The sequence below is a fragment of the Salmo salar genome, chromosome 26 (genome assembly GCF_965601325.2).
Source record: "Salmo salar chromosome 26, fSalSal1, whole genome shotgun sequence".
NCBI classification, from domain to species: Eukaryota; Metazoa; Chordata; class Actinopteri; order Salmoniformes; family Salmonidae; genus Salmo; species Salmo salar.
Window position 1 is genome coordinate 46,830,670 of NC_138316.1, and position 12,180 is coordinate 46,842,849.

At 43.6% G+C, this 12,180-nt stretch overlaps 1 protein-coding gene across 1 annotated transcript in view; it reads right to left on the reverse strand.

Annotated features, from left to right (window-relative positions):
• Nucleotides 1-2,519: 2,519 nt before the first annotated feature.
• Nucleotides 2,520-12,180, reverse strand: part of LOC145864280 (long-chain fatty acid transport protein 2-like) — a 45,886-nt gene continuing 36,225 nt past the window's right edge. Inside the window, exons 6-10 of the mRNA XM_082969782.1 lie at nucleotides 7,401-7,491; nucleotides 7,005-7,203; nucleotides 6,664-6,761; nucleotides 5,964-6,094; nucleotides 2,520-5,764 (exon numbers count right to left, since the gene is read on the reverse strand). Coding sequence (XP_082825908.1) covers nucleotides 5,591-5,764; nucleotides 5,964-6,094; nucleotides 6,664-6,761; nucleotides 7,005-7,203; nucleotides 7,401-7,491 — 693 coding nt within the window. The 3' untranslated portion in view covers nucleotides 2,520-5,590. The remainder of the gene's footprint in view (nucleotides 5,765-5,963; nucleotides 6,095-6,663; nucleotides 6,762-7,004; nucleotides 7,204-7,400; nucleotides 7,492-12,180) is intronic.

Sequence of the window (12,180 nt, forward strand, 5' to 3'; positions counted from 1 at the left end):
ACACATTTGGTGAACAATAATGATTTTCTAATTCAAATTGTCATTTGAACAGTGATATGGTGTATTACCACTAGAGACAGGAGTCTGTACAGTCATATAGTGTACTACCATTAGAGACAGGAGTCTGTACAGTCATATAGTATATTACCATTAGAGACAGGAGTCTGTACAGTCATAGAGACAGGAGTCTGTACAGTCATATAGTGTATTAACATTAGAGACAGGAGTCTGTACAGTCATATAGTGTATTCACCATTAGAGGCAGGAGTCTGTACAGTCATAGAGACAGGAGTCTGTACAGTCATAGAGTCAGGAGTCTGTACAGTCATATAGTGTATTAACATTAGAGACAGGAGTCTGTACAGTCATATTTAAAAAAATAAATAATAATATTTCACCTTTATTTAACCAGGTAGGCAAGTTGAGAACAAGTTCTCATTTACAATTGCGACCTGGCCAAGATAAAGCAAAGCAGATTGACACATACAACAACACAGAGTTACACATGGAGTAAAACAAACATACAGTCAATAATACTGTAGAAAAATAAGTCTATATACAATGTGAGCAAATAAGGTGAAATAAGGGAGGTAAAGGCAAAAAAAGGCCATGGTGGCAAAGTACATACAATATAGCAAGTAAAACACTGGAATGGTAGATTTGTAGTGGAAGAAAGTGCAAAGTAGAAATAGAAATAATGGGGTGCAAAGGAGCAAATAAATAAATAAATAAAAAAATACAGTAGGGGAAGCGGTAGTTGTTTGGGCTAAATTATAGATGGGCTACGTACAGGTGCAGTAATCTGTGAGCTGCTCTGACAGCTGGTGCTTAAAGCTAGTGAGGGGGATAAGTGTTTCCAGTTTCAGAGATTTTTGTAGTTCGTTGCAGTCATTGGCAGCAGAGAACTGGAGGAGAGACAGCCGAAGGAAGAATTGGCTTTGGGGGTGACCAGTGAGATATACCTGCTGGAGCACGTGCTACAGGTGGGTGCTGCTATGGTGAACAGCGAGCTGAGATAAGGTGGGACTTTACCTAGCAGGGTCTTGTAGATGACCTGGAGCCAGTCGGTTTGGTGACGAGTATGAAGCGAGGGCCAGCCAACGAGAGTGTACAGGTCGCAGTGGTGGGTAGTATATGGGGTTTTGGTGACAAAACAGATGGCACTGTGATAGACTGCATCCATGAGTAAGGTGTTGGAGGCTGTTTTGTAAATGACATCGCCGAAGTTGAGGATCGGAAGGATGGTCAGTTTTACGCGGGTATGTTTGGCAGCATGAGTGAAGGATGCTTTGTTGCGAAATTGGAAGCCGATTCTAGATTTAACTTTGGATTGGAGATGTTTGATGTGAGTCTGGAAGGAGAGTTTACAGTCTAACCAAACACCTAGGTATTTGTAGTTGTCCACATATTTGTCCACAAGTCAGAACCGTCCAGAGTAGTGATGCAGGACGGGCGGGCAGGTGCAGGCAGCGATCGGTTGAAGAGCATGCATTTAGTTTTACTTTTATTTAAGAGCAGTTGTTGGCCACGGAAGGAGAGTTGTATGGCATTGAAGCTCGTCTGGAGGGTTGTTAACACAGTGTCCAAAGAAGGGCCAGAAGTACACAGAATGGTGTCGTCTGCGTAGAGGTGGATCAGAGACTCACCAGCAGCAAGAGCGACATCATTGATTTGTACAGAGAAGAGAGTCGGCCCAAGAATTGAACCCTGTGGCACCCCCATAGAGACTGCCAGAGGTCCGGACAACAGGCCCTCCGATTTGACACACTGAGCTCTATCAGAGAAGTAGTTGGTGAACCAGGCGAGGCAATCATTTGAGAAACCAAGACTATTGAGTCTGCCGATGAGGATGTGGTGATTGACAGAGTCGAAAGCCTTGGCCAGGTCAATGAATACGGCTGCACAGTACTGTTTCTTATCGATGGCGGTTACGATATCGTTTAGGACCTTGAGCGTGGCTGAGTTGCACCCATGACCAGCTCTGAAACCGGATTGCGTAGCGGAGAAGATGCGGTGGGATTCGAAATGGTCAGTAATCTGTTTGTTGACTTGGCTTTCGAAGACCTTAGAAAGGCAGGGTAGGATATATATAGGTCTGTAGCAGTTTGGGTCAAGAGTGTACCCCCCTTTGAAGAGGGGGATGACCGTAGCTGCTTTCCAATCTTTGGAATCTCAGACAACACAAAAGAGAGGTTGAACAGGCTAGTAATAAGGGTTGCAACAATTTCGGCAGATAATTTTAGAAAGAAAGGGTCCAGATTGTCTAGCCAGGATGATTTGTAGGGGTCCAGATTTTGCAGCTCTTTCAGAACATCAGCTATATATAGTGTATTACCATTAGAGACAGGAGTCTGTACAGTCATATAGTTTATTACCATTAGAGGCAGGAGTCTGTACAGTCATAGAGACAGGAGTCTGTACAGTCATATAGTGTATTACCATGTAGCCTAGTCCATAACTGTCTGCATGTAGCCTGTTAGGTTCTTATTTTTCTGAGTAAATAACTCACGGACACTAGAGAAGCTTTAACCAAGTTTAATCTTTCCCAAAGGTTCTGTACAGCTGAAATCAGACAGCAAAACATTTCTCTCCATCAGTTATATACATCCTACTTAAGACACTCCCTCTCTCCAATCCTTACAGTTTATGGCTCTACAGGAAGCGAATGAAAAACGGTAACAGGACAACAAACCTTTATTACTGTCTTAAGAGAATCTGTCCTCACATCCTGACCTCAAGCCCTCCTTCATCTAATCAACAGATCTCCATCTGTCTCCCCTGTTTCACACATTGCTCTCCTCTCATCCCCCCAATACATTCCGAAGCCCTGTCTTTCTTCAGAGAACCATTAACTTCTAACATAACACCCAGTCTCTTTCATTTCATATCATTAATTTACAACCTCAATGATCAAAGTTTAGCCGATTCCAACACTGTATAGGTCAGAAGTCAGTTAGTTGCTCTGAGCTGGATAATGATTGACAGGGCTTGTTCATGGCAATGTACAGCTTAGAGGTCAACTGCTATCACAGCCAGTAGTTCAAAAGTCAGTCATTGTCTGTTTAAGCCTGTCGGGTAACAGGTATGTGTGTTATTATGCTGCTCAAGGTGAAGGGCAGAACACTGATAGAGATCATTCCTTCACGTGGATAACCTGGGTGTGCCCAACCCACCTCTAAGGCTAGGATTCAATCCGATCACAGTCTTTGGACAATGCTCCACTTAAAGGTTATTTCTGGTTGAGTCTACATATGCAGCATTTAAATGAGGTCTCTGCTAACGTGGGAACATTGCCTTTAAAAGCAGCATTGTCTCCAACCTGAATGGATTGAATTCCGGCCTAAGCATTGAACCCAACTCCAACCTGACTGGATTAGATCCGGGCTTAAGTATTGAACAAAACTCCAAGCTGATTTGGATTGAATCCCGGCCTAAGTATTGAACCCAACTCAAGTCGCACTGCCTCTCCTTAAACTTACGTCAATGAGAAAAGGGCCAATCATAGGTATCTCTCAACTGTCAAATCTCTCTCTCTCTCCCCCTTCTCTCTCCCTGTCTCCCCCCTCTCTCTGTCTACCCCTCTCTCTCTCCCCCCCTTCCCTCTCTCTCTGACTCACCCTCCATCTCTCTCAGGAAGGGAATGCTCTGACTCAGGAGTTGCTACGGCGACTGACGTGGTCCGGCACCATGTACCTTGTCCACGCCGACATCGATAGGAAACGCATCATCCGCTTCACCGTGACGTCACAGCTGACCACCTCAGAGGACATCATCAGGGACTGGAACATCATTCACAAAATGGCCGCCGACCTTCTGGCCGAGGAGGCCGAAAAACAGGCGGTCAGTAACATGGAGGAGCAGCAGTCTCCAGTCAGAAAAACTGTTGAAAAGCTGTCAGAGACAAACAGTGATTCGGAGAATCACACAACAGCAGCGGCAGAGGGCTTGGCTGCCTCTCTCATGACTAGGAAACCAAAGGAGATTGAAAAGGCCATCAGTGACACAGAGGATGAAACACTAAAAACACCCAAAAAGCAAGAGACCGGCCCGACACAGACCAGCCCCAAGACAGGATCCAAAGAGCTGGAGGCTGGCCCGACACAGACCAGCCCCAAGACAGGATCCAAAGAGCTGGAGGCTGGCCCGACACAGACCAGCCCCAAGACCGGATCCAAAGAGCTAGCGGCCGGCTCGACACAGACCAGCCCCAAGACAGGATCCAAAGAGCTGGAGGCCGACCCGACACAGACCAGCCCCAAGACAGGATCCAAAGAGCTGGAGGCCGGCCAGACACACACTAGCACCAAGACAGGATCCAAAGAGCTAGAGGCCGGCACAACACAGACCAGCCCCAAGACAGGATCCAGAGAGCTCGGGACCAGCCAGGCCCAGACCAGCCAGGACCCAGAGACAGGAGCCAGAGTCGGCCCTAAAGATATCCCCTGTACTTCTGCCTTCAGAGTTCAGAGGGTCCAACCACAGCTCCACTTGGACAGTGATAAGACTGGATTTAGACCACAACCACCATTCTGGATGGATAAAGGGTCTGAGAACAGGTCGAGGAGGAGAGTACGCTCTCTGAGCTGCAGCAGTGAGCCCTTACCTGGCCCCATTGGGCCCCTGTTTGGTCATAACACTGATCCCCTTTCTAAGCCTCTCTCTAGCTCTGTCACGGACTCGCAGCCTGGACATAAAGACCCAGACCTCATCCCCCCCCTAAATGACACCCAGCTCAGGCGTCTCTCCTCAGGCCCAAGCCCCTCAGGCCTCTTTCAGATCCCAGAGTGGCCTTCTCCAACCAATTCCAACCAGCTGGGAAAACGGGTCCTGAGAAAGCTCACCAAGTTCTACAGCTTGCCCAGTTTCTGCCACCTGTGGGTGCAGTGTGGGCGCTACCAGGTGTGCTGCCCTGTCAGGGGACTTCAGATCGCCCCAAAGCTCAGATCTCCCCAAATCCCTGGTCCTCCTCTGGGTGTAGGAGACTCAGCTGTTGGTCTTGTTCCTCTGTGACTACAATAGATACCACTAACTTTCCTGCTCTACTGTAGCCAAGGTTAGCTCCTGGGTCATATTCATTAGGCACACCGTAGCAAAATGTTTTGCAATGGAAAATGAAAATGAATGTTTCTTATTGTACAAGTTCAGGTAGTCCCACCTTGGTCCAATCCGTTTTCTTCCATTTGGTTCCCGATGCATACGACCCTGTAGTCTCCCTACCAAATGTTTCCCACAAACACCTTTGTGATTTCAGGGTGCAGAGATGGCAGAGCTCTGAGGTCTTTTATTTATTATTTTTTATCAGATATCATTTTTTTAAGTGACACAGCCACACATCTCAGATAGATACACAATATGTCTTTAGTATTTATTACAAAATCAATCTAGATTTATTTATTTAATAATGTTCCATAAAATGTTCAGTTTTCATTTTTTTTTTTTCTCTCAATAGTCATAAAATGCACAAAATGTTAATACTTGGTCTTTGACATTAGTATTTTGCTCCCTTTCATTTAAACACAACAGTGAATAATTTGACAGTTAATTGTAAAATAAGAGATTAACAGTTAGAAAATCTGTAAAAGAAAATCAATCATAAGTGTATCTTTCCATCAGAAATAGACTGGTACATCTCCTGTGTCATGGGGATGTATCCCTTACTGTCCTCCAGGTAGTATAATCGATCCTGCATCACGGATGGGTTGAATCCCTCTTCGGCTAGCTTCACCTTCATCTGCTTGAACGTTCCAGTGACAGCCAAGGAATTCTGGGATTTTTAAAATAAAATAAATTACGTTAAAATGTATGTTTTATGAATCTTAAGCGTTTTGAGAAAATCTTTAAAAAAGTACAATCTGGGATCAGGGAATCTCTTCAACATATCCCAGATGGTAGCTTTAAGCGCTTTGTAAATAAAAGGTATCATGACGATGATTGTAATTTGAACATTATTCCCACGGGATCACCTGTATGCGTATGAAGCGTGGTCTAGCGTAGCTGGGCAGGCAGGTCTTGACGTGCTCCAGTGTGGCTTTACTGTCAAACTCCATGTCATCTTTCAGTTTGACCGCTGCCATTCCAACCCTCCCCTCGTGTCCTGTGGGGTACGTCACAAAGCAGGATCACCAAGAGAGACAGCTGACTTTAATACATTTTCAGAAATTCCCATTGATTTTAAATTCTCCCCCTTTAAAGTCCTGGTCCTTCACAGCCAACATGAGAAGAACACACTGGGTTAATAACTACACAATGATGTGACTGTGTGTGTTGTAGGTGTGTAGGTGTGTATTGTTATATGTAGCTATATATACTATGTCAACTGTGTGTAGTGTATATAAAACATCCTATGAATAAAACTATTCTATAAAAAAGATATGTTTAATGAGGTGACTGTAAGTCGCTCTGGATAAGAGAGTCTGTTAAATGAACCTAGCTACCTCTGGATAGGAGACTCTGTTAAATGAACCTAGCTACCTCTGGATAAGAGAGTCTGCTAAATGAACCTAGCTACCTCTGGATAAGAGAGTCTGTTAAATGAACCTAGCTACCTCTGGATAAGAGAGTCTGCTAAATGAACCTAGCTACCTCTGGATAAGAGAGTCTGTTAAATGAACCTAGCTACCTCTGGATAAGATTATCTGCTAAATGACTGAAATGCAAAATCACCTTGAACCTTGACACCGTAGACGTTGGCTTCTTCGATACATTCCACCATGATCAGGTGCTCAGTCACCTCCGTGGTGGCCACGTTCTCTCCTTTCCACCTGGATGTTAACTCATATCAAATTAATTCAGACAGTAGCCTGGCCTAGAACACAAAGAGCAAGCAGAAGCAGACTGCAAACACTTCCAGGAAGGAAGAAACCTAGAGAAACCCAGCTCATAACTCAACCTGCAGGTGATTGACAGGACAGGACAATAACATTACATCTATAGTATTAAACCCAGCTCATTATTAAACCTTTAGTTGATAACTACTAAAGTAAAACAGCTAAAGCGTTTCTGACCTGAAGGTGTCTCCAATGCGGTCCATGAAGTAAATAAAGCCTTCGTGGTCGATCCTCAGCAGGTCTCCACTGTTGAAGTACAGATCTCCCTTAACAAACACATCTCTCAGCTTCTTCCTGTCTGTCTGCTGCTGGTTATTAGCATAGCCACTGAACGGAGTCTGCACCGTAATCTTGGCAACCAGCAATCCAGTTTCTCCTGAGGACCAAAACAACAAGTAATGGGGTGTCTGTGTGAATAGGGGGGGGGGTGTGTGTGTGTGTGTGTGTGTGTGTGTGTGTGTGTGTGTGTGTGTGTGTGTGTGTGTGTGTGTGTGTGTGTGTGTGTGTGTGTGTGTGTGTGTGTGTGTGTGTGTGTGTGTGTGTGTGTGTGTGTGTATATGTGTGTGTTCTCACCTTTAGGGACTTTGATACATAAACCTCTGGAGTCTTTGACAGGTTCCTCTCTCTCTGTGTCATACTGAATCAGAGCGTAGGAGAAGCTTGCCTGCGAACACACATACAGACAGACAGACAGACAGACAGACAGACAGACAGACAGACAGACAGACAGACAGACAGACAGACAGACAGACAGACAGACAGACAGACAGACAGACAGACAGACAGACAGACAGACAGACAGACAGACAGACAGACAGACAGACAGACAGACAGACAGACAGACAGACAGACAGACAGACAGACAACACACATAACAATAGAAAACAATGATACACCATATCAATCACTCACTCAAATCTATTTATAAGGCCCTTCTTGCATCAGCTGATGTCACAAAGTACTGTACAGAAACACAGCCTAAAACCCCAAACAGCAAGCAATGCAAGTGTAGAAGCACAGTGGCTAGGAAAAACTCCCAAGAAAGGCCGAAACCTAAGAAGAAACCTAGAGGAACCAGGCTATAATGGGTGGCCAGTCCTCTTCTGGCTGTGCTGGGTGGAGATTATAACTGAACATGGCCAAGATGTTCAAATGTTCATAGATGACCAGCAGGGTCAAATAATAACAATGTATGTACATATACAGTGTAATATGTCTATGTAGTTGAATGTATCTATGTAGTGTAATGCATCTATGTAGTGTAATGCATATATGTAGTGTAATGCATCTATGTAGTGTAATGCATCTATGTAGTGTAGAGCATATATGTAGTGTAATGTATCTATGTAGTGTAATGCATATATGTAGTGTAATGTATCTATGTAGTGTAATGCATCTATGTAGTGTAGAGCATATATGTAGTGTAATGTATCTATGTAGTGTAATGCATATATGTAGTGTAAAGCATATATGTAGTGTAATGTGTCGATGTAGTGTAATGCATATATGTAGTGTAAAGCATATATGTAGTGTAATGTATCTATGTAGTGTAATGCATATATGTAGTGTAATGCATGTACATAGTATAACGCTTGTATAGTGCCTTTCAAAAGTATTCACCCCCCCTTGGCGTTTTTCCTATTTTGTTGCACTACAACCTGTAATATGAAATAGATTTTTATTTGGATTTCATGTAACGGACATAAACAAAATAGTCCAAATTGGTGAAGTGAAATGGAAGAAATTACTTTTATCAAAACAAATTTAAAACTGAAAAGTGGTGAGTGCATATGTATTCACCCCCTATGCTATGAAGCCTCTAAATAAGATCTGGTGCAACCAATTACCTTCAGAAGTCACATAATTAGTTAAATAAAGTTCACCTGTGTGCAATCTAAGTGTCACACGATCTGTCACATGATCTCAATATATATACACCTGTTCTGAAAGGCCCTAGAGTCTGCAACACCACTAAGCAAGAGGTACCACCAAGCAAGTGGCACTATGAAGACCAAGGAGCTCTCCAAACAGGTCAGGGACAAAGTTGTGGAGAAGTACAGACCAGGGTTGGGTTATAAAAAAATATCTGAAACTTTGAACATCCCACGGAGCACCAATAAATCCATTATTAAAAAATGGAAAGAGTATGGCACCACAACAAACCTGCCAAGAGAGGGCCACCCACCAAAACTCACGGACCAGGCAAGGAGGGCATTAATCAGAGAGGCAACAAAGATAACAAAGATAACCCTGAAGGAGCTGCAAAGCTCCACAGTGGAGATTGGAGTATCTGTCCATAGGACCACTTTAAGCCGTACACTCCACAGAGCTGGGCTTTATGGAAGAGTGTCCAGAAAAAAGCCATTGCTTAATTATATGGAAGAAGGTACTCTGGTCAGATGAGACAAAAATGTAGGTTTTTGGCCATCAAGGGAAACACTATGTCTGGCGCAAACCCAACACCTCTCATCACCCCGAGAACACTATCCCCACAGCGAAGCATGGTACTGGTAGCATCATGCTATGGGGATGTTTTTCATCGGCAGGGACTGGGAAAGTGGTCAGAATTGAAGGAATGATCGATGGCGCTAAATACAGGGAAATTCTTGAGGGAAACCTGTTTCAGTCTTCCAGAGATTTGAGATTGGGACGGAGGTTCACCTTCCAGCAGGACAATGACCCTAAGCATACTGCTAAAGCAACACTCGAGTGGTTTAAGGGGAAATATTTAAATGTCTTGGAATGGCCTAGTCAAAGCCCAGACCTCAATCCAATTGAGAATCTGTGGTATGCCTTAAAGATTGCTTTACACCAGCGGAACCCATCCAACTTGAAGGAGCGGGAGCAGTTTTGCCTTGAAGAATGGGCAAAAATCACAGTGGCTAGATGTGCCAAGCTTATAGAGACATACCCCAAGAGACTTGCAGCTGTAATTGCTGCAAAAGGTGGCTCTACAAAGTATTGACTTTGGGGGGGTGAATAGTTATGCACGCTCAAGTTTTCTGTTTTTTGTCTTATTTCTGGTTTGTTTCACAATAAAAAAGATTTTGCATCTTCAAAGTGGTAGGCATGTTGTGTAAATCAAATGATACAAACCACCCAAAAATCAATTCCAGGTTGTAAGGCAACAAAATAGGAAAAATGCCAAGGGGCTGAATACTTTCGCAAGCCACTTTATGTAGTGTAATACATCTATGCAATGTAATGCATCTATCTACACCGTATCAATGTAATGTATGTACGTATATAGTGTAATATATCTATGTAGTGTAATGTATGTATGTAGTGTAATGTATGTATGTAGTGTACTGTATCTATGTAGTGTAATGTATCTGTGTAGTGTAATGTATGTACAGTCGTGGCCAACAGTTTTGAGAATGACACAAATATTAATTTCCACAAAGTTTGCTGCTTCTTTAGATATTTTTGTCAAATGTTACGATGGAATACTGAAGTATAATTAAAAGCATTTCATAAGTGTCAAAGGCTTTTATTGACAATTACATGAAGTTGATGCAAAGAGTCAATATTTGCAGTTTTGACCCTTCTATTCAAGACCTCTGCAATCCACCCTGGCATGCTGTCAATTAACTTCTGGGCCACATCCTGACTGATGGCAGCCCATTCTTGCATAATCAATGCTTGGAGTTTGTCAGAATTTGTGGGTTTTTGTTTGTCCACCTGCCTCTTGAGGATTGACCACAAGTTCTCAATGGGATTAAGGTCTGGGGAGTTTCCTGGCCATGGACCCAAAATATCGATGTTTTGTTCCCCGAGCCACTTAGTTATTACTTTTGCCTTATGGCAAGGTGCTCCATCATGCTGGAAAAGGCATTGTTCATCACCAAACTGTTCCTAGATGGTTGGGAGAAGTTGCTCTCGGAGGGTGTGTTGGTACCATTCTTTATTCATGGCTGTGTTCTTAGGCAAAATTATGAGTGAGCCCCTCCCTTGGTTGAGAAGCAACCCCACACATGAATGGTCTCAGGATGCTTTACTGTTGGCATGACACAGGACTGATGGTAGCGCTCACCTTGTCTTCTCCGGACAAGCTTTTTCCCGGATGCCCCAAACAATCGGAAAGGGGATTTCTCAGAGAAAATGACTTCACCCCAGTCCTCAGCAGTCCAATCCCTGTACCTTTTGCAGAATATCAATATGTCCCTGATGTTTTTCCTGGAGAGAAGTGGCTTCTTTGCTGCCCTTCTTGACACCAGGCCATCCTCCAAAAGTCTTCGCCTCACTGTGCGTGCAGATGCAATCACACCTGCCTGCTGCCATTCCTGAGCAAGCTCTGTACTGGTGGTGCCCCGATCCCACAGCTAAATCAACTTTAGGAGATGGTCCTGGCGCTTGCTGGACTATCTTGGGCGCCCTGAAGCCTTCTTCACAACAATTGAACCGTTGTCCTTGAAGTTCTTGATGATCCGATAAATGGTTGATTTAGGTGCAATCTTACCCTGCAGCAATATCCTTGCCTGTGAGGCCCTTTTTGTGCAAAGAAATGATGACGGCACGTGTTTCCTTGCAGGTAACCATGATTGACAGAGGAAGAACAATGATTCCAAACACCACCCTCCTTTTGAAGCTTCCAGTCTGTTATTCAAACTCAATCAGATGACAGCGTGATCTCCAGCCTTGTCCTCGTCAACATTCACACCTGTGTTAACGAGAGAATCACTGACATGATGTCAGCTGGTCCTTTTGTGGCAGGGCTGAAATGCAGTGGAAATGTTTGTCGGGGATTCAGTTAATTTGCGTGGCAAAGAGGGACTTTACAATTAATTGCAATTCATCTGATCACTCTTCATAACATTCTGGAGTATATGCAAATTGCCATCATACAAACTGAAGCAGCAGACTTTGTGAAAATTAATATTTGTGTCATTCTCAAAACTTTTGGCTACGACTGTACAGTTGAAGTCAGAAGTTTACATACACCTTAGCCAAATACATTACAACTCAGTTTTTTCTGCAATTCCTGACATTTAATCCTAGTAAAAATGCCCTGTCTAAGGTCAGTTAGGATCACCACTTTATTTTAAGAATGTGAAATGTCAGAATAGTAGAGAATCATTTATTTCAGCTTTCCCAGTTGGTCAGAAGTTTACATACACTCAATTAGTATTTGGTAGCATTGCCTTTAAATTGTTTAACTTAGGTCAAGCCTTCCACAAGCTTCCCACAATAAGTTGGTTGAATTTTGGCCTATTCCTCCTGAAAGAGCTGGTGTAACTGAGTCAGATTTTTAGGCCTCCATGCTCGCACACGCTTTTTCAGTTCTGCCCACAAATGTTCTATAGGATTGAGGTCAGGGCTTTGTGATGGCCACTCCAATACCTTGACTTCATTG